The sequence below is a fragment of the Patagioenas fasciata genome, chromosome 22 (genome assembly GCF_037038585.1).
Source record: "Patagioenas fasciata isolate bPatFas1 chromosome 22, bPatFas1.hap1, whole genome shotgun sequence".
Taxonomy (NCBI): domain Eukaryota; kingdom Metazoa; phylum Chordata; class Aves; order Columbiformes; family Columbidae; genus Patagioenas; species Patagioenas fasciata.
In genome coordinates this window covers 2,882,179-2,904,693 of record NC_092541.1, presented here as the reverse complement: position 1 = coordinate 2,904,693, position 22,515 = coordinate 2,882,179, and the positions used below count along the sequence as shown (strand labels likewise).

The 22,515-nt window shown below is 48.6% G+C and overlaps 1 protein-coding gene across 2 annotated transcripts in view; it reads left to right on the top strand.

Moving 5' to 3' along the window:
- SKAP1 (src kinase associated phosphoprotein 1) overlaps positions 1-22,515 on the top strand; it is a 125,699-nt gene that overhangs the window by 11,568 nt on the left and 91,616 nt on the right. For both annotated transcript variants that reach the window (XM_065856319.2, XM_071818141.1), the window contains exons 3-4: positions 1,641-1,666; positions 12,030-12,146. In XM_065856319.2, coding sequence (XP_065712391.2) covers positions 1,641-1,666; positions 12,030-12,146 — 143 coding nt within the window. The remainder of the gene's footprint in view (positions 1-1,640; positions 1,667-12,029; positions 12,147-22,515) is intronic.

Below are 22,515 nucleotides of genomic sequence, written 5' to 3'. Positions count from 1 at the left end.
AGCTAAAGCTGAAGTTACCGGCAGGACGGGCTGGGGGAACAGATGCCAAAAGTCCTGTTTCTGCTCATCCTGGCTTAGACACCTCCGAAACATCAGGAAGAAAGAAAGCCTGTAAGTGAACGTACAGAAAATACCACGGCATCGTCTGTGGGTGCCTTTTGAGCTCTCAAGATACGTAATTTATTCAAGATTTTCCTGCAGTCAGTGGCAGATGAAGGAATTAGATCATTACTCTTTTATCTTCCGTAGGAACAAGACCATCTTCCTCCCACTCCCGATTAAATTTTAAACTAACTTTCATTCTCTGTTTAAGCCTTTCCAGAGTGAAAATGATCAAAGCATGAGATTAAAGACACATCCTGATCTGATGAGATTAGAATTTTTAACTGTTTCCTTATGCTTTAAAAAAAACCCAAAGCATCTTTTTGATATTTCCCTCCCCCTTTAAATTTGATCGGAGTGAGGCGAACACGGGCTTGCTGGTCCAGTAGGAAATGGAACTCAATTTTACATTTTTTTAAACCATTTTACTGTATTAAAAATGACAGAGGTTAGAAACAAAGCTCTTATACTTTTATTGAACTGGAATGAGAAGTGACAGAAAATCATTTTGGTCCTAGTGCAGTAAATGTTATCACTAAAACATGTTCAGGGGAGATTAGGACAGTCTCTCAAGCACAAGAGACAAAAGTTCACAAACCAAGGAGTGATTTTTCTGTCCTTGTCTCGCAGTCTGTTCAGGAGACAAAAGTATTTCAGCTCTGGGGGTGCTGGACTCGGGGTGAGGGGAACATGGGTCTCCCAGAGCCTGGGGAGGGAGATTCTCAAATCAAGTCTTGAATAATGTTTGAATTCTCCAAGGAAGCGTTAAGTAATAGTTAATGTTGATTGGAAACAAAAGGATGGAGCTGCTCTGCTGTCCCTCTGCCCTTGGGCTGCTGGTGTCGCTTCTCTGGACTTCAGAGATAAGACGTGGCTGCCATAGGACGGGAAAGGGCTGGTGGTGACAACGGGGACGGCTGCCCCGTGGTTCCTCCCGTCTCACACAGCTGGGATCTGTCACCGAGCCCCTTCACCCAGCAAAGTTTCCTCTATCTGCGCACACATTCTATTTTCTTTGTCCAAAGCAAGCAAGTCAAATAAATATTATGCCCTTAATCGGAATTCTGTTGTTGTTTTCTAATTAATCTGTGTCAGTAGCTTGAATGTTTGTGTTAAATCATTTTCTTTGTGAAAGCTTTTAATGAGGAAACAAATTGATTGGATTTTTACGTACTGGATTCTTGCCACTAATGCCTATAGACCAACCCTCTGTTGCACGTCTTGCCTGTGAATGGGTCACTTTGTGGTTTATCCCCAATCCTGGATCTGCTTCCAAAACTCACCAGCGCTGTTCCCATATTAAAACAACTCATGTCAACCCAAGATGTGCCCAGAGTGTGAGAGCGGGGCCGGCTGGTGGCTGCGGGACTCCCTGTTCTTCTTGGGGCTTTTTGCACTAAATGCATGGTGATCATTCGCTGGGTGTCTGGCGGCAGTTCTGAAATGATTCTCCCAGCTGTAACTTATTCATCAGGGTGGAATAAATCATTAAGAAAATAACGTATGCTTATGCTTGTCTCTTTGTTTTGCTCTTTTAGGTACCGCTTGGAGCGTGCGTCCCGAGGTGAGTACGAGCCAGGGAAGAATGGACGAGTTCTCCCTGCGTTGAGCCCGGGGAGTGGGGAGGGCTGGATGTGTCTGGTGGTTTTGATGCAAATCAACAACGAGAAGAACTTAAACTGAATGTACAGCTGTGTGTGGAGGTTCTCAGGGGTGGAAAAGGGTAAAGTTGTGGTGAGGGCTGTAGCAGGAGCTGGGGTTTGTGTTCTGAACAACACAAACCCTTTTCTGCTTACCCTGGTGAGCAAATAATACAAAACTGTCTGGTGCTGATGTAAATGTGTTGTCTTGGACTAGCCCAGGAAAGTTTACTGCAAAACTTCAGTCTGCAGAAAAGGCTTAAAGCCCAGAAAGGGCCGAATGTTCCCGTTGGTAGGAGCGGACCGCTGGGGAACCTGCAGCAACTTCCTCCAGTCTCATCGCTGCACGTTAACCCGAACTTGAAACTGGATCGACCTCCAGGTGCAGACAAATGGCCAGGCTGTAAACTCCTCAGGCCTGTGACCATCTCTCATTGTGTCTGTTAAGAAGCTGGGAGATTCTGATTGTGACTTTGATCTTTATTTCCGCAGTAATACGGGTGATGATTTAAACTTTCCAGGGTCATAAGCTGTGTCTGTGGGTACTTCTGCGTATTTGGGGCAATTGATGGATAAGTATTTGCTGAGAGCTGACCCGGGGCTCCTTTGGCTCTGTGGGATCGCTGGAGCTCAGCTCCCATTCCTCGCTGCAGCCAAGGCCTGTGCTTCAGTGACTTCGACCCTTTTCCTTCCATAATGGTTGCGATACATGAGCACCGGCTGAAGGATCTGCTGATGTTCAAACAAGACAGGAGCTGGGGCTGTAATAAAAACCCTTGTGAATGTTCCAACTCAGCTAATCCTTCATTTACTCTAGGAATAAATTCCAGTGTGTTCTTCCTCGCTCAGGCCCCACTTTCAGCACAGACATGTCAGAAATGCAGTAGCAGCGCAATTCCCACTAGAACAGTGTTATCACGTTTTAATATGAGCCTCGGTGCAGCCTCGGTGCTTCTAATTGCTTTCAAACCATTGTTTTCATGCGTTTGGTTGATGAACCCAGCATCTGGCATCATTTGAGAAAGTACAACAGACAGCTGTGTTCAAAATTAAAAGAAAAAGAGAGTGAGAGAGGAGCAGAACACATAAAAGGGCTCGAAATTAGGGTGTTTTTTTTGTTAATTTTGGAAGTTCATACAATTTAAAGGGTGGAGGAGGGATGCTTCTGTTCTTCTCAAATATTCTTTTATGGAGCTGGAAGCCTGGGTAACATCAGGAATGTCTGTTTGTAGAACTATGTATAGATAGGTGAATGAAGCGCCTTGCTGAAACCCCTGCTTGGAATTACTGCACAAGTGCTTGGGTCTTCAGGTATGTCCTTATCTACAAATGTGCTCATTTTGAGAACTAATACTATTCGGAAAAAAATTTAGTAAGAAAGCAGGACAAGTTGGGAGTGAAAACATGGGCTTGGCCATTGCTTGGAGAGCCCCAGCCCCGGTGATGATCCCTTGTTGTGGGTGGAAGGGTGATGGGGAGAACTCTCATGCCAGTGAACTACACTGTGGGGCTCGGTTTTATAGGAAAAAACCAACCTCATGTGGCTGGACATGTTGGTAAGAGCACTGCAAACCCCAGTGCAAATGAGCTGCATCCCAGTGCACCGATAACAGGCTGTGGCCGAGGAAAAGGGGTGTTTTTGGCAGTAAATGGCCTTTCTGCAGGGGATTAGCACGACTTGGGAGCACGTCTGCTGGAGACCGGGGAGCTCCTCAACTCAGAGCTGTGTGGGGAACCTCCTGAAAACCAAAACCTCAGATTCCAGCTGGCCCAACCTCTTGGTTTCCTTTAGTGCCTGGAATTAATAGAAGGGGTTTGATATCTCCCAGCGAGCAGAAGTGTATGTGAAACAGGAGCACAGGTCTCGCCTTGAGGGTGAGTTGGATATTCCAGTGCAGTTTTGGGAAGGTGTAACTGAAACAGGAATTCAGTTTTTGCCTTGAGGGTGGGTTGGAAACACTCATGTGGTTTTGGGAAGGTGGAAGCGAACGGAGCACCGGCCGCAGGCTGAGCTGCTGGGCCCGGTTCACCCACACCCAGTGACGGCGCTGGCTGGAGGCTGCTCCTGCAGAGCCTTCTTGCCTTGTTCCTTAGGTGCTCTTCGAACAGAGCCCCAGAGCGACTCATATTTCCCTTTGGAGGAGGCCTGGCTGCCTTTGCAAAGCATTTTATACACTTAATATATTTTATATGTGCATGCCATTGCTGTCTTGCAGCAACCTCCCCTTTGTGGAAAGAGAGCTGAGGAAAGTTGGCAAAGAAAATCTGGAGAGGACCTGGGTCAGTCTCAGCCCGCCCCCACGCTCCTTTCCACTGTTTCTGCCTCTGAATTCAGCACAGGGGAAACGTTCTGCGGCAGCTTTGGTTGGGAGAGCCAGCTGGTCGGGGGAACGCAGCGATGGGAGGAGGAAAACAGGGGGAGAGATGAGAGTTTGGGAGGAGGATGGAGGGACAGGCAGCAATGCAAAAGGAAGGGTTAAAGAAGAAGATGATGCCTGTGTAGTTAGATAAGAGCTGTGGGTCAAGCTGGAAGTTTGGCTTTGCTGGAATTTTTCCTATGTGCTGCGTGTTTTCTGCATAGCTCCTCAAAATATGCATAAATAGGCAAAATGTGAGAGTGAGGATTGTTGTTCCTGTTTGTTAAATTTAGGAAAACCGAGCCTCAAGAAACGTGCTTAAGGCAGCAGAGCATCTACCGGTGTGCCCAGAACTGGATCCGGATTTGCTGCTTTTCCCGGCTCTGTGCTCAGCCCCCGGAAATGGCACCTCCTGAAGCAGGAGGGATAAATCCAAATGTACGGCAGGGTGAGGGCCAAGCTGCGCTAAAACACGGCTTAAAGACTGGGAGCCTTCGTGTTCTGTAAAAGGATTAAGTAACAATGTGGAAAGTCTTAGTAGGCCCCTTATCTGTTGGTGCACGCTGTTGGGATGGAGCGTGGATGCTTGGCCCTGCTTGGGTGCAGACACCCCGGGGGCATCAGCGGTCTGGGGCCGGCTGTTGTCGCCGTGCACAGCGTGGCTATGGAACCAGGAACACCTCCAGTTTTCTATCATTAACTGGCATCATACAATGGCCTGGAGTGTTAGATTTCTGAAGGAGCTTTTCTGTGTAAAGCCTCAAACCTATTGAACTGAAGCGGAGCTGGATGGGAGACGGAACTGTGCGTTTCCCCAGCCCACTGCTCCCTGCTAGCGCATATTTGCTTCATGTAGTTATGACAAGTACAAGTAGCAAATCATTAAAGCAGCAAAGCCACCATCTTTACTGTAAAGATCCCCTTTGAAGCTGAGGCAGAGTGTTCCTGAATTAATGGAGTGCACAGTGATTTTCCTAAGTTGTATTTATAAAAACCCCTCTTTGCGCTCCTGCCAAGAGTCTCCAGCTCAGTGGTAAGCAGGGTTCAGACACAGAAACCTAGCCTAGATTTATGATGTGTTTGAAAATGCAAGGGAAAAAATATCGAATTGACAATATTTGTAACATACTGTTAAAATATCTGTTCTAGCGCCATGCGTGGAATTCCCCTGCTTTATAAACACGAGCGCCAGCTACAACCCTGGAAATGTCATAACACCTAGAGACAGAAAGAAAACAAGAAAACTTTTGTTAGGATGCCTTGTAAAGTCCAAGAAGTGTTTGGGTGGTGTGTGGAACAGAGAGTTAATTAATGAAAAATCAAATATACACAAAGGCATGTGTTCAAAAAGCAAAGCTGTAATATCAACACTTGTGACAGGTCCCTTTATCAGCAGCGGAGCTTTGCTTCCTGCGCTTCTCTGTGGGTGTCGTGTTCTGGGCGCACTAATGTGTGCAGACACAGTGGGTTTTGCACTGCGATCCCTCCTGTTCCATAGCTCTGCAGACTGAGCAGCTGCACAGCTTTGCTTTTACACCGACTTATCAATTATTCTGCTACCTGAGGTATTATGCAAGAATTTTGGAGGCAAGTAACAATCATAGGAGCAAACAGAACACTCTGCTTTGGGAAAATGTCATAGGTAGGAGGCAAGCGTCTGTGCTCCGGCTGTATGGAGGTGGATTTGCGTTGTTATTTACATATATACATAGAAAAATCAAGAGGTATGCGTAACTTTGAAACTGCTGCTGTTGCATTTTGAGTGTTCAAAGCGGAAAGCACCCCCCCGGCCTTATCGTGAACCTTTAAAATCTTTTAAATACTGGGAATCCAGGGGTTTTTAAAGTTTGGTTCGCTGTTATCAGTCTTCACTCAGAGTTGGGAAATGAAGAACCTGCAGAATTTAGAATAGCACTGAAGGACCAGGTAACAGCAACGAGCAGCTTGGGTGGGTTATCCTGTAGTTAATGTCAAAACTTCCATGGCCTTTATTGAGAAGAATTAGCTTGATGAGGAGGGCATTTGAACTCTTTTAAAACCAGCCCATTGATTTAAAACTTATTCCGAACTTGAGGGAATTTTCCTGGTTTGGATCACCAGGTGCTTTTTGGAAATCCCGACTTCGTTAATTAAAGTGTTTGAGTTACAGAGTCACCCACGGTCCTTCAAAACCCATCCCAACTGGAGCACCCTTGGCCAGAGCTTGTCCCCTTGGGTCCCACCTCGGCATCCCCTGTTGTGTCCTGCGCCTCCCTCCCCAGGGCAGCCCCGAGCACACCAGGCTCTTCAGAATAAAACAACGCACCATAAAAAAGGAGGTATAAAAATGTCAGTAAAGATGCTAAATATACGGCAGTTTGGGGAGCCCCGGTAAGTTAAATATTAATGAGTTCTATTGCTCTCACTTTGGTCAGTTAATAAAATACTCTAATTATTAGATTGTCTAAATTGCCTGATGTGCAGCTTTGGAGATAGACAGCCTTCTCAAATGAACCCGCTGTGTTTTCTGGACTTGTTCGTCTAATAGGAATGTGCTGCAGCTTTCTTTTTATAAAGAAATCTCTGGGGTTATTGTAATGTGCACAGATGAACAGGCAGCCCAAGCGTCGCTCTGTGCTCACACACAACAGAAGAACGTTCAAGAAATTGCCCTGTTGGGAATTGAGCACCGGAGTGTTGCCATCGGCCATCGCCTGGGCTTTCTCACAGCGGTAACAGACCCTCTGCTCCACAGAAACGGGGGAGAGGATGTAAATTCCCTGGGTTGGCCATTAAGATGTTTTGGAGCCCTTTGGAAAAGGAGTGTCCTGGTGTCACCCCGGGAGCCTCGCCAGGAGGGGAAATCAAGGCCCTCAGCACCCACAGCCCCGCTCAGGGAGCAGCACTGGGTCAAATCTGGAATCCCGAGTCCCTCTCCCAGCTCCCCGCACAGGGATTCTTGCTTTGGTCTGCAGAGCAGTAACCCCATCTGAATTTTCTCCAGAACAGTAATTCTGCCCTTTAGTCAGGCTCCATCCTGCCACACAACTGTAAAATCATCCTTTGCATTATCGTAATGCCTAATGGGCATCTCCCCCAGTCCCCAGGGTGCCCGTGGCTCTGCTGAATGCTCCTGTCTTCGCATTCACTGCCTGTACTTCTGTTAACAGTGAGAGCTGCTGCAGATACGGGCAAGACAGCCTCCTTGTGTCTTGTCCCTGGAACATGCTCGCTGAACTCAGCTCCCTCCCGCCTCAGCCCTGCTTAGTCCTGCTTCTCTTGAAAGGATTTTGGCTGAGAAAATACACTGAAGCCACTGCCACTGCAATGGATGGGACTCAAAACTATTTGGCCTGTAGTCTCCTCTGTGGTACTGATGTTGATTATTTTTTCCCGTAGATGCCAGACTGTATTTGCAGAAATGTTTGTTACTTATTGCACTGCACAAGCGTGGGGTCTGGCTTCCCAGACGCTGTTGTGTTGTGTTCCTAGCAGAGCCGGTGCCTCACAAGATGAACCAAAATGCAGATGAGTGATCTTGCCCTGCCTCAGTGTCCCACCCTTTAAATGAGGACCTTTTCAGAGAGGCTTGCGAGGAATAATTTATTAGCGGACAGAAATACAAACTGTTAGCAGCTTTAGGCTGGTTTTGCTCACATTGGATGGGCTTTGTGTTTCACTGACGTGTTACGGGGTCATAAAAGAAAGAATAAATCTTGTTTACTTGTTTACATCCCGTGGGAATCTTGTGCTGCGCTGGGTTTCAGGCTTGTTCTGAGGCTGAAATGCGCTGGGATCCCCATCAGGGGCAGAATGTGGGAGCCGCCGCTGAAAGGGCACCAGGGACTGAGAGAGGAGATGGGGAGAGAAGGGGAATGGGAGAGGGCAGCTCAGCTGGAAGGACATGGGGCTGGACAACACTGAGTGGTGGGAGAGATGCAGCGTCACCTCGGCAGTTGCTTTGTGCCCCCACAGCTTTGAGGGGATATTTAGGACCCCCCCAGCCTCGTTGGCTATTTGGATTTGTGAGGAGCTTTGCTTTCTGCCAGGAGTCATCTTTCAGGCAAGGCTTGCAAGTTGAAAACCCCTTGATGGTGATTTGTGGGGTGGCCTTGGTGTGCGATCAGGAGCGGGTCCTGCAGCCCAGGCCCCGGCGCTGCCGTCCCCTGCAGCTGCAGGTCCTGCACCGCGATGCCGCGCGCTGCAGCCCGACCTGCTGGGCACAGGGGATCACTGCAGCACGCCGGCCTCTGCGCAACAGCTTCCCGCTTCCTAGTTGCTTTTTAACGTAAGTGGCGTTTTTAGTGGACCATTAATTTGCTTTACTACACGCAATTAGCAAAAACTGGATAGTGAGCGAACAAAATTAGGCTTGGACTGGATTCCCTTGTCAGCCAGCCAAGAACGGTTTGGGTCGACGTTTCTGAAACAATGATAAATCGTCTCCTCCTGTGCACCAGGATCTCCCTCGCTTTGCTTTGGCCCCGGTGCCGTCAGGCAGCCCCGTCCCGCTGGTAAAGGCAGCGGAGCCAGCGGTGGGTCCTGCTCTCTCAGCAGCCGGGAACACCGTTATTTTCCTTCTGTGCATCACCTCCACATCCAAGAAAATATTCATTAAGCGGCATAAACACTTTGAGATCTGCAGATAAGCATTTTCTCTTGTAGCTTGTTAATAACGCCGGTGCTGTTGGTACAGCCTGCGGAGGACAGACGGACATGTGTGCGTATCAAACTGATGTGCAGTAGAAAACGTGGGATTTTCAGGCAAATCTATTGTTATTACCCAGGCATGAGCACCCCGGGAAAGTCAACAGGGTGTACAAAGAAGCTGCAGAAAATCTGCATCCACCAAAACCTCAGCTATTCCCATATTAATCACAGGGGCTAACCACACAGATCCAAATGGGCGCTTAGGAGCCCATGAAGCCTTTAAGGCATTCAAAAAAGAAACATCATACATTTTCTAGCACATAAATGTGTTTAAAAAGGTATATAATTTATAATAGCAATGTTGACAGAGCTTTAACTACATTACTAAAGCTAAACTATAATATATTTACATGTGAGCAGTACTTACTGTGTGGGTGCGTCTCTGTTGATGTGTTTCCATGTGATTCTCCATAATTTCAGGCAGTGATTGTAGTGAGGGATATTAAACCATAGTATTGATAACTCTTTTACAGCTCTGCGTTGGGAAATGCATTCCTGCTAAATTAGTCCCTGAAAATCGAGAGATATTAACACTGTCGAGCATGAAGGCAGATGGGATTTGGATCAGAGACCTTTATTTGTAGTAGGATTCTGAGGAGTCATTACTTTAAAGCAGGAACTTTGTTTCCTTGACTATTAACTCGAGTTGGGGATTTTCCTTCCGCCTTGGCATGAATGAGCTCAACATAAAAGCGTAAATGGAACTCGCTCGCTATTGATTTTTCTTATGCTCTAAAAAGATGCTTAATGAAACTCTGGGTACCCAGATAAAGACCTTCACTGAATGCAAACGAAGCTTAATTGTAGTTCCCTTAACAAGCTACTGGCGATGATTTTTTTTCCACCATGAAGCCCTTTCACCTATTCCGATTGTTTCTCTTCCTGTGTGTGCCAGGATGCATTCATTCACCTCCTTTTCCCCTTCCCCCCATCACGACTGTAGCTTAAAGGAAGGAAAACTTTGCGGGTTTGCACCACATCTGTGTTAATTACACAGAAAGCTCCTATTTCTGCTGCTGTGCAAGGAACTTTGAGCAGAGAACATCAGAGAGCTGAATAGATGGCATCGCTGCGTTGTTGTCCCTGTGCTGCAGCTCTGGTGAGGCAAGCATGGTGGATTTAGCACCCATGGGGCAGCCAGACAGAGCCCTCGATGAGCTGGGAACCCAAGACACCTCGCGCTCTTCCCCTTAGAGTCCATTTGTCTGTTGCTCGTGCTCCAAAGAGCGATAAGTTGGGGCATTTTGCTGCGGGTTTGTGTAGGAAGATAGAGCAGCTTTGCGTCAGGTGCACAGTAATTATTTGCTGGGGTTCTGTGCTGTTTGGTTTTTATTCCCTGTGTTTTCATTAAAAGCTAATGAGTTTTTTCTTCACTCAGAACAATAGCCTGGCCCCTGACAAGTCGGTGGGTGTTTTTTCTGCTTGGACTCAACTGGCTGTTGCTGCTCCATAAACTTTATGGAGAAGTGGATTAAAGCACGAAAAGTTCTCGTGATGCAAATCCAAATGGAAAGGCGGTCGGATTTGCTTTAAGTAGCTATGTCTGCAGAGCTTTCCTTGATCTTTTTTGTTACTGGGACTATAAGCAGTATTTGAAAATATTCCTAATGCTAAACGGGACAACAAGACAGCAAGAACCAGTCATGGTGACAACCCCCGGTATGAGATTTCATACCTGGGAGTTATTCTGCCAAATCACAGACCTGTGCCTTGATTCTCCCCCATGGCTCTTGTGGCCACTGACTTTTTCTTGCAAGAAACTTTCCTGATCAAGCCCTTGGTTTTGTTCCAAACGGTTCAGTGCAGCCGTGGCCCCGGTGCTGCCTCCTGCAATCAGAAACCAGAAACAGTTTGCTCGTTACCGCAATAATCCTGCACCTGTATCTCATTATGCGGGACCACCTGTTACCTTGGTGTTCGGCTGAAAAGCCAGGTTTAATATGGTGCAGTTTGAGTGGAAGAAAAGGTTCTTTTCAAAGGGCTGAATGGGCTTATGGAAAAGGTCTTACCAGGCTGGCATCCTCGCTTGGCCGCACGGTCCGGCCCGCGCTCCTCGGCACAATCAACGCCGCCTTTCCTGCCGCACTGAGCTGCTGCCGTTTGGTAGCAGCTTTTTAGAGCTTTTCTTTATTGGCCGGTGCCTGATCCCGCAGGAGGGATCAGATCCTGCCCTCGCTGCTTGGCATGGGGGATTAGTAATTGCTGATGCTAAACGATGCACCTCCCAAAAGGAGAAACAGTGGAAAATAAACCACATCCAAAATATTGTGTCCTGCCTTTCTGCAGCTGGAGACTTAATGGTGTCTCTGCTGTGTTTCTGGGTGGGAGGACGAGCGTTAAACCCTCCGTTCCAGGCCATGCTGCCCTTTCAGCAGCGCCTGATTTCATCTATGGGACACAGCCCTTCTGTTTGCTGAGATAAACCTTGGTTTTAGTGCTTGAACACAATTAACATCAGCTGAAAACTCACCTTTCTTGCTGTTTGTTGTGTGTTGAATGAGTAAGCAGCTGTCTTTACCTCTGTTATCAGCAGTGTCGGGTGTGTGTGTGTTCAGGAAATGGAAGGGAAAAGCTTGAAAGGCCACTTTTTAGCTTTGTTTGAGTAGTATTTTCTTCTACAGGTAGGCTGGCTGCTCTCCATTTCTATTAAAGTTTGATATTAACATCTGTCACTGTAGTATCTAAGTGCCTTCTGCATAAAATCCAATATCAGTAGCAAATTCCCTCGCAAAATGTCTGCTCACAGAAAACCTCAACGCAGCATCAACTATGGGGAGGTAATCGCTCCTGCTATCGCTTTGTTAATTTGTATGTGACTGCCTGTCATAAGGAGTCATTTTTTTCCCTACCAGTCTTCAATTAAGGATCTCAAAGCTCTCTCCTAAAATACAGGAAGAGTCTTCACCCTAGCGAAGCTGATAACCTAGCGTTCCATTCCACAGATGGAGGATTTCTGCAGAGGTCACGTACAGATGGCAAGAACAAGGAATTGACATGGTTTTGGTGGTTTGGCCCCATTTCCAGCCTTGTCTGGTGTGAAGTCTGTGCACACCAGCATGGCTGTTCCTGCAGGAATGAGCCGTTTCGGCCCTGGGTGATGAATCTGACCTTAAACCCACAAAAGTGGTTTTGGGTTTTGTAGAGAACTCCAGGGGAAGGTGGGACCCAGGAGGAACCGGGTCTCACAGTGCAGGCAGTAAGATGTGAGCTCTTCACTGAAATCAGGCTCTTCTCTTTCCAGGAGAGGATCAGCACGATGCTGGCGTAGGCCAGGACAGTTCTGATGAGAACCAGAGCTGGAGCGTGGCGCCTTCCGTGGCATCCGAGGCGTCGCTTCCGTCAGACTTCCAGGATGACGGTAAGTCACCGCTTTGGGAAGTCCTTGAGTGAAGAAGACAGAAAGGTAACTGTGATCTAGTCCAACTTCCTTGTTGTCTTTCATCCATCTCATAACACTGCAAGTACGTTTTGGCTTTTTGTTGGCTGGTAGCTGTTTCGCCAGTGACTAGAAAATGTTACGGTGATCCTGAATTTAATTTAATATTGCTGAAGTTAAATGTATTTGTTGATTGTCTTGGGACAAACTGGAGTTGGTTGGTGCTGAGCGGTGGATGGGACCTGGCTCTGAGGCCAAGGGCCCTTTCCAAAGCATTAAATGTCAGACGGGGGTTTTCTGGGCTAAGGGTTTCTGTGATGCTCACGTCCGTTTGTCAGTGGTGGTTTAGGAGTGATGGATTTGCAATATGCTGTTGCATTGAACCTGCAGAGCTGAGACGGTTCTGATCTTCTCAGGGGTTATCTCTGGGCCCTAGTGAAGGCTCGACTGCTTTGGTCTCAGATTCTCAATTTCTTGCTTCCCACAGATCTTGTTTCCTCCTCCTCTTCTGCTTCACTTGCACTTTCCCCCATGCTTTCTTACCCTCCTTGTCCTTCCTTTTTCATTTTCTCTGCTTCCGTTCCTCCTCTTCTCCACCTTTCTCTGCTCATTGTGCTCTTTCATGTCTGCTCCCACTCTTGCTAGGAATCAGTAGTCATCAGTCTAGAATCCAAAGAAAGAAGGATCTATTTGGGACGAGGCCATAAGAGCTGATGGGCACCACAGTTACCAGGCATATCTGCTCTATGTGTTGATTCGTGCTTTAAAATAAATGGCTTCGTTTAGACTGATTAGAGACAAGGTTGGTCTGATAGATAGCGAGTAATTGCAGCATGAAAAGAGGCGTGGAGTTTGGGTTTGGTTGTTCTAAATGATCTGTGTGTTCAGATATGATGCACTTACGCAGAGTGCGGACGGAGAACGTGTGACAAGGATAATGGATGTTGGCCTAAATGGGACATGAAAGGCTGCTGAAGACCTCGCGCTTGGCCTCGCCAGGCGAGCAATGTCTTTATGAAGTCTAGGGTTTCTCCTGGCGTGTTTATTAAGCTTGTCTAAGGAGGTATTTGCTTTGCTGACTCTGAGTGGTGGTTTTTGGCAGCTCTGCGGGGCAGAGTTTGACAGGACGCTCACAAGGTATGCAAACACTTGGCACCACTGGAAGTTTTCAGCCGCAGACGAGATGCCAGGTTCGATGGAAGGATGCCCAAGCGGCTGAATGGCCAGGAGACTGATACTATAGAAAAATTACATACTACGAAAAGGAGGGAAAAAAGCTGGCATTGAGAGCAGTTACATTAAAGTGAGGTGTTAGCTCTTGGAAGCTGATGAGAGTGTTGAATTAACAGCAAGTCGGGGACTTTGTGTGTGTTCATTCTGGATGGAAGCTGAGCGATGTTGGCTGATCGGATGCAGGCCGCTGGTAGTCTGAAACAGGAATGTTAGAGGGGGAAAAAGGAAAAGAGATTAAATCGCTGCTTTCAAGAAGTAAATGAAGCTAAATTTTGAACAGATTTTTCCTGGCTTGCCCTGACTTCTCGTGGGAATCGGAGAAGCTTCCGAGTTGTCTCTGGAGGGAGCAGGAGGGCCGAGGCGGGTTGGGATGACTCTACTCAATGAGGCATGGCCCGCGCTAGAGGATCGTCCCTAATGAGTGATTAAGGAGCTAATGTTTGTACAGCGCTGGGAGGTTGGGAAGCACTGGGGAAGTGCTAAGTACTCTTATAATGATAAGTATTTCTTAGGAGACACTTCCCACGTAATGTACTCTGCTCGGAACACTTGAAGACTTTTCAAAAACGTTTGGTCTTTTAAACGGGTAGATCAGTTCATTTGCTGGTGTTTGTTCATTCAGCGTTACTGAAGCACAAGGTAGATGCCACCGTGTCCTGAGGGGTAGGAGCTGTATCTTTAGTATTTAGCACTTCCAGATATTGCTTTATCAGTGGGGTTTCCCCTGGCTCCTCAGCCATGAGCCAGAGGAGTCACTTGGCGTCACAGCGAGATCACAGCCATGTCACAACAACACGAGGGACAGTATATTCTGTTTGTATTACACAGGTGTCGGTCAGCACGGGGAAGGTGATGGGGATGTTCTCTATGGGTTCTGTTAGGCATGGGCCCCAGGGTAAGAAATCTCGCCTCTGACCTCCAAGGTTTTTCCATCATGTCAACAGAGAACTTTGGCCAAACATACTGACAGCTTGGGCACCTCTGCGGGGCGGGTTGTGTCTGGGCTTTTTTAATGTAAGTTTGGAGTATCTTAAACTCAAATCCTTTAGCAAAAATTCCCTTTGCTTTATAAAAATGTGCTAAAAATGGCTTTTCTCTTAAAAGGTGTGGAGGGTGGCAGATGAAGTGGCACCTCACTGTGTCCTAGTGGCTTGGGGACAGAAGGACAGACAGAACGCTGAGGGCTGGGGGGGGTTAGAGACTGTAAAGAGGTGTCTGGTCTGTAATCCAGCTCCGGGTACTTGAACCCATTTGCAGCCTGGACAAGCGGGTGCCCGTTGCCGGGATGGGGGGTCCTGGGGGTGCCCGTTGCCGGGATGGGGCCCCAGGGGTGCCCGTTGCTGGGATGGGGTCCCAGGGGGTGCCGGCATGGGGGGTCCCGAGGGTGCCCGTTGCGGGGATGGGGTCCCGAGGGTGCCCGTTGCCGGCATGGGGTCCCAGGAGGTGCCGGCATGGGGGGTCCCGGGGGTGCCCGTTGCCGGGATGGGGTCCCGGGGGTGCCGGCATGGGGGGTCCCGGGGGTGCCGGTTGCCGGGCTGCAGGAGCGGCGGCGACAGCGGAGTTCTGCAGCGCCCCCGTGTGGCACAGGGGGAGCTGGAACCCGGGTGGGCGCCTTGGACTTGTTACTTTTGATTAAAAACCACAACGAACAAACAAAACAACAACACCCCCCAACCTCCAAAACAGGTGTTTTCGGCAATTTCTTCTTCCTGCTCTTCCCACTGCAGGAGCCCTGACAGCTCAGCGTGGGCTTGGATTAAGCCCCTGTGTCACTTCAATCTCTGCTTTTCCGAGCCCAAAGCGGCAGGAGTGGTTTCCTCCTGCTGCGCAGGACGATCCGCGCTGGGCTGACCCATGACCCTCAGCCTGTGCTGGGGCCCAAAGGAGCCACTTGTCCAAATGCTGCTGAATTTCAGGTGCAAAACCAAAGCGCGTCAAATAAAACGCAGACTAAGAACCTGTTTCAGAAATGCTGAGTATCAGCAACGGTCTGTATAGATCAAACCCTGAAGGACCGCAGGTTCCTCTTATGTTGGAGTTGAAAGCTTCACGTTTTTCTTTTCAAAAGCCATTAGAAGCAATTATCTCTGTCTCCCTGATGTCCAGAAATGTCTTTTGTTGCTTTTGACGGGGTTATTATCAACTTACTGTCCATGTATTTTCAGCCTCCCAAAGCAGCGCAGGCAGCCCTGGGGATGGGTTGGCGAGGGTGTGATTGCTGCTGAAGGTTCCTCCTGGACCGTTCCCTTTCTGATCTCAGACATCGCCCCAACGAGCCCGGGGAGCGAGAGGTTAAACCATGGGTCAGTTATGTGTCCCGATTCCTTCCCCTGCCATGGAGCAGGAGCAGGTCCAACCAGCTCAGTGTGAGCTTTGCCAAGGCGAGGAGAACAGGCACTAATCCCTGTTAAAGAAAACAACATGTTTTCAAAAAAAAAAATCTACTCATACTGTGTGACGGTTTGTAAAGAAATCACAATCCCTTAAAGCTGCAGAGCTCATGTTCTTTGATTTATCGGTTTCTGAATGGAAATGCACCATAACATTAGCGCTTTCAAGCCCAGTGTGATAATGTCTCTGGCATTGTGCAAATAAGTTCCTGGAACGGTGCTCTGGCTGGTCAAAAGGTTTGGCTATATTTTATACAGAGCAACGCGGTTCACCTCTATATTAAGGATTATTTGTTCGGGGTGGAGAGGAGGAGGGTGGGTTGCTCGCCGGCTGCCAGCAATAGATGCATAAATTACATAGGAAAGCTCAGAGCGTTGTGGAGAAGGAGCAGCGGTGAGAGTCACGCCACCAAGATTTTCAGCTTTCATTTAAAACAAACAAACAGAAAAATCCCCGACCCAAAGTGGCTTCGTGTTCTCCTTTGGGGTTTTACAGCTGCAGCAAATCGTAGCATGAGCGATCGCTGCAGAAATCCCGCGTGACTGTGACCGCGGGTCCCGCCAGCCGGGCATGGGGACACGCAGGCGCTGGTCTGGGGGTGGCCGCCCCCGTTCTGAGGGTTCTGTGGGTACCAGTTCAGGCTCCAAGTCCCGTTTTGTCAAGCGAAGGAGTTTGGGAGCTGGTTGGAGACGCTGTTGTGGTGCTCAGGGTGTCTGGAGGAGCGGGTGGCCGCAAGTGCCTTCTGTGGTGTCTGGTGTCCCCTCGTACCCCGTAAAAGCAGGTTTTCTCTATAAAGAGTTGAATCATAACACTGACGGGACTGGAGGGTGGGTCCCTGCGGATGCTCAGCCCAGATCTCTTGGGAACGTCCTGTCTGGTGGTTTCTTAGCGCTTTTTTGGGACACAATCCTGACACAAACCAGATCAAGCCCCAAAATGTTGTGGTCCAGCCTATCCCTTAAGCTCCCACATCAGAACGGGATGCAGTTTCATGGTGGTTATTTGCAATCGAGGACAGTCAACCTCAGGATTCGAGCGTTGGCTTTAAAAGCATGAGTTGCTTTAACACAAAATAATGTGTTTGTGATTCGGTCTTTGGGTGTTCCATGCCTCGGTTTGTGGTTTGGAAGGGGATTTCTGCCCAACCATTGGGACGTTTGTTTGTTTTTTAAGCTGAGATTCTCAAGTAATTCCTTGATCGCAAGAGCTCTTAAGAAAAGCAAAAATGTTATGAAACATGTGGTGTAAAATCTCAGCAGTTTGCTGGGCCTGTGGGGCCCCAGACAGGAGTTATAGCTCAAGTCGCTTAGAAGTCATAGGCTTAGAAATGCCAATAACTTATTAATGCGGCTTTTCTAAAGCAAAAATCCTGCCTTCTTCACCGATTCCCTACGGGGAAAAACCATAATTAAAGTTTCTTTGTATTGCTTTATAAGTGCGGGATCAGATGAACAGATTTATTTTCTGTACCTAGAGGACAGTGTTTAACGACAAGGTGTTCTCTGGATTCTTTTAGTAAGCGCTTCAGCAACAGCGAGTGTGAAAACAGGGGCTGATGGGCATAGCTCAGAATTCATTGCAGCGGAGGATGCCCTGAGCCTGTCGAGGATTTTGGTGCTTGGGGGCTCGGTTTGTGGGGTCTGGGTGCATGGGAGCTCGGTTTGTGGGGTGGATGCTGTGGGCGCCTGGTCCCGGGTGGGTGGCAGCTGTTGGAGCTGGGATGGAGCTTCCTCTCGTGGCAAATCGCGTGTTCCTCGTGTCAAACACACGTGAATGATCAATGCGCAAGTGACGGTGGTGCTGAGGGCTGGGATAACTCACGCACCCGCCTCCTGAAGGCCTTTTTATTCATGAATATGTAAATCCGAGGCATAAACGCTTTGTGTCTCTATGTTCTCCCCAGCAGAGGGATCAATATGCAGGGAATGTAAGTTAACAGTGTCAGGGTGGAACCTCATCACAGCGTCTCTTCTGCCCTTTCTTATAATAAAGTGATTCTAGTTTCCTGAATTAACAAGCACCTGAGTCTTGTCACTGACCTGTGAGGGGTTTTCTGTGTGGGGATGCTGGTTTGGGATGGGGTTGGTGTCCCCAAGGATGTCACCGTGGCCTGGGAAAGCGTGTTGTGCACCGGCAGTGACGGGGTGACTGCACACCCAGAACCGACAGCCTGTCACCAAATACCTGAATAGGAGGATAGAAAACTTGGTGGCCCTTACCAGGAGCAAGGCGAAGAGATGCTCTAGGTTATGCAATTGAAGGCTGTGGGGGTTATAGCAGAGATTTGGGGTTGGGTTGTTTTGTATTAGGATTTTGAGCATACTGAAGGAGGCTCTTCCTCTGCTCGAACAACAAGACGATGTCTGAAACCAGGGCAGCTCCTCACTCCTCTGTGGGACACGTTGGTGTGACAGCTCGAGGACAAAGAGGGAAACCAAACAGGTGCTTTCCTGTGTACGGAGCCGCCTGGTCCCCAGACCCTGGCACCGCCTGCTCTAGGGAACCCCATGTGGGGACAGCCGGGGTTTACCTGGGCTTGCCTGAGCAATCTCAAGTCCTGAAAGACAAATTCCCAGCTGAAGGAAACGGTTTAGACAGCAAGAAAAGCCCCCGCTATCTATGAGTTAGCACAGGCTAAACTGCTACTGACTTCATTCTGACTTAAGCCTGTGCTTAAACGTGCGGTTCAATGTGAGCCACAGGGAATACATTAAATTATTGCTCAGGTTATGTAGTGCTGAAAATGGCTATGTGCAAAAACAAAGCCACTGTCCTGAAGAATTTAATTTAAAGACTGGTTATAATAAATTCTAAAGTGAAATGTGTGAAAGGACAACTGGAGGGAAGAGAAAGCTTTCTTTTTCTTCTTTTAATTTATTTCATTTCTCCTTTAAGTGTGAAGAGTCAAGTATAACTCCATTCAGCGAGCTCCTCCCTAGAGCTGTTGGACCTGCGGTGGGTTTGCTCAAGCAAAGAGGCTCCATCGGATGTTCTGTCATTGTCATTTTGCACGAAGGCACTTTGGTGCGCGCGCACACGTGTGTTTTAGAGTCGCTTTGTTTGAGGCTCACAGTGATGAACTACTTCTTAAAACAAGTTAAACTTTTATTGTTTAACCCTCGGAGAGATGTGGCAGTTGAAAGCGATTGGGTGTCCAGATTGATTTTTGGTGTTGCCGAGCGGCTCCTACCTGCGCGGCGGGGGCAGTGCCGGGGGCGCCGAGCGGACGCGGGGACTTGTGCTAATCCGGTGTCACGGGAAGAGCAGCCGAAACAATCGGCGTCATCCTTCACCCTGATAATGCCTTCTCGCCAACTAATAGCTCCTTGTTCATCAAGGAAACGAATGTGTGCGGAGGTGACACGCTCTTCACCCACCGCTCTTTGTTCGAGGGTCCTCCAGACTGATTGTATCAGCTCCAGCACTGACAAATATCCCCCCAAACTTTAACACTATGTAAAATTGAGTTATAGGGTTTTAAGGTTAGACTCTTCTGGCTGAAGGCTGATTGTCTCCGAGAGATAAAGGAATCAGTGCTCAACAATAACAAAATCTTTGCCATAGGATAATGCCTGTTATTGAGCTCACAGCTCTCTTTATTTGGTTACAAAGCTTCACCCCTATTTTTTTCCCTGCACTCACGGGTTGAAGTGGGAGCTGCTGTTTGAAATTGCTGCTGTTCCTCTCTCCACCCTCAGCCTGTGCTTGAACCAACACTCTGGCAGACAGATCGATGGCCCATCACCCGGGGCCGTGTCTCTGCAGCTTTTAACCCAGTTGCCCTCGCAGTGGCACCTTCCCAGTGCGGAACAGAGCAAATATGCTGCTGGAGAAACCCGAAGGGCTTAGTGGGCAAATCAAAGAATAAGAGACCATTTTTGTAGGTTTACAGTAAGATTCATCCACTGGAGTGGAGGACATAACTCCCCTTGAGCTGGGGCCGGTGTGGAGCGCGAGTGGCCTGAGCCAGGCCCGGTGAGGAGCCGGTGGCGTCGGTGACAATCACAGCTCGGCGCCTTGTGCAGATTCTCTGGCCAAATTACTGTTTTGCATTTAGTGATGAGACTCAGCCATCTGCCGTAAGTGGAAACGGTCTGGCACCGCTCTGCAGAGCATCAAAGCATTAACAGAAATGGTGGAATCTGAGGGAAGCAATCGGAGGGTTATTTTAACTTTAAACCGACGGCATTCAGTGCTGAGATCGTGCGGGGCTGAGGGCACCGAGCGTTGGCCAAAGGGGCTGCCTGGGGGGACTGTGCAGGAGACCCAGACCCAGGGAACGCTGAGTGGAGCTCCTGGGCTCTCTGAACTGCTTCCAAACCCCGGGACGCTCTGCCTGTCCCGATAACCACCTGATGCATGAGGTGCGTGCAGAGGATGGGTGTGATAGGGATGAACGTTGCTTGAGGATCTGGAGCGGGCAGGCGGTTGGTGTCAGTCTTTGTGAATATATATGGGGTGGTGCTCTCCCCAACCCCCAGCTCATATCTCTGCTTCACCCACTTTAGTTGCCTAAAAAGCCAAAACTCTGTTGTGCCCAAGGCTGCAGGAGAGGAGCTGTCAGCTCCCCCCGATTTCTGCTCCCTGAGAGCTCATTGCTGTCCGGGTGCCGCAGAGCAGGGCTGACCCCTCCGGGGAGCTGTGGGGCACAGGGTGGGTTCCCAGGTCCTCCAACCTCAGAGGGAAACGGTTTCCACCCTGTTTCCCTGTGCACCCTTCCCGTGGCCAGTGGATCAGGTGGGAGTTGCCAAGATTCTGGGGATCAGCCTGTGTCCATGTTGTGTCATTGCTGCACGAAGCTCCAGCAATGGACCCAGAAGCTCCTGGGTCCCTCACCCCTGTGCTCCATGCAGCCAATTATGTCACAAATTCTTATTTTCTCCCCTTTTGTTCCATAACACTCCTCGGTGCTGGATGTGCTTTGGGTTACTTTTTTTGTTCCCTTAGTTTATTCTTTAGTAGGATGAATCCAATTTTGTTCTTCTATCCATATTCCTAACCTCTCTGTGTCCCCTACTATTATTTCCTCTGCTTTCACTTGATATTTGCATTACCACCTAATTTAGTATCTTCCTGCTCATTGAATTAATGGACTGTTTACTTGCCTTAGATAAAACGGGGACTAATACCCGGCAGTACCCTAACACAGACGCTTCTCCCCTACGTGACAGAAAGTCATTTATCACCAGCTTTTGTCTGTGGCCCTTGGGCCAATTTTCAGCCTGTGACGATTGCTTCTATCCAAGCTGAGGTAAATTAATTTTTTCAGTGAGATTTGCTGTGGCACCACATCAAACGCTCAGTAAAGTCTCTAGATATATTGCATCTTCCACATTACCCTTCGTCTGCTAATTTTGCAGCTTGATCAGAAAGGCTGACCGTATGTGCCTGAGGTCATTCGCTCTTTACAAACCGGGGGCTGCTTGTTGCTAAGAAGGCAATTATTGTCTGGGTGCTCATAGAGTCATTTAGTCCCTTTTTGATCTTGTTTTTAATCTCTTCTGTTATTTTATGAGTGCGACATTGAATTTGCCAGAGCATTTTTCACCTTCACCTTGCGTCGTATTTTTAAACTTTGGTGCTACCTTTGGTTATTGCCCTCCCTGTATTTCTCAGTCCTTTGCTATAAAGAGAAGGACCGGGCAGTGCTTTGCTAAGCTTGGGAAGGTTGTTATCGTCATTCCCGCGTGGTGACATCCGGATGGAGATGGGTGGGAGAGCAAGCACGAACTTTTACGATGGAAAACTAACCAGCCCTACCAGGGGAAAGCAAGGCCAGACAATATCGGTATTTGAATATTCTCTTTCCCTTCATTTCTTTGATATGCGAACTTGCTTCGCATCAAAGCACTCTGGGAGGAGGAGAATAGTGTGGATCGTGGTGACTTTGGGGCTCGGTTCCTCGGTTTGGTGCCGGTGTGGCCTGGGGACCAGCATCACTTTCCTCTGGTGAGCCCCAAGCTGGGCTGTGTGAGCCGGGGCAGCAACACAGGCCCCGAGGTTGCACGAGCCACCATAAAATGGCTATAACTCCACTGCCTCCAGAGCCCCCGGCCCTCCTGGGCACCCCAGGATGCTAAATCTGTGGGTTCAGGCTTGGGGCAGGTGGTAGGATTTGCTCCTTTAATCTTCAGCGTCTATTTATTACAGCGGAGCTCCAGGGCATCCGAGCATGGCCTTTCTCGCCAAGACACCATAACAAATGGCTGCGCTACCTCCGCGGCACAGAGCCGGGCTTTGCGCACCACCTATCTGCACACTCCGGTGCTGGCTCTGCTGCTCCTTTTGTTGTGGTGCTGATTGAACCAGAGAGGGAGCAGGGAGGGATTTGAATGCAAAGAGCAGCTCGGCTTGAGCGTCCACACCTGCCCTCCCCTGGCCGGTTTGTCATGGGGGGGCCGCTCACCTTGTGCACGGCACCGGCACTCAGAGTAACCCTTTTCCCTTTGTTTACTCTTAGCTATTGAACCCTTTTGCAATCGCTAATTATTTTTCAATTGCCCAAGACAAATGGGAAGGTTAGGGAGGTGCCATTTCTCAGTGACTCTGCCTGTCAATTGCTGCGACCCTTTATTAATGCTGGAGTTGGTTCTGTTAGATTTTTCTTGTTGGTTTTAAAGAATAAGAGGGAAATAGCTTGAATTGCAGAGGTACCAATAATTTAAGCCTTTCACTGTCTCTGAATGCTGTCAGAAATTAGCAGGCAAGGGCACTGATGGGGAGTTCC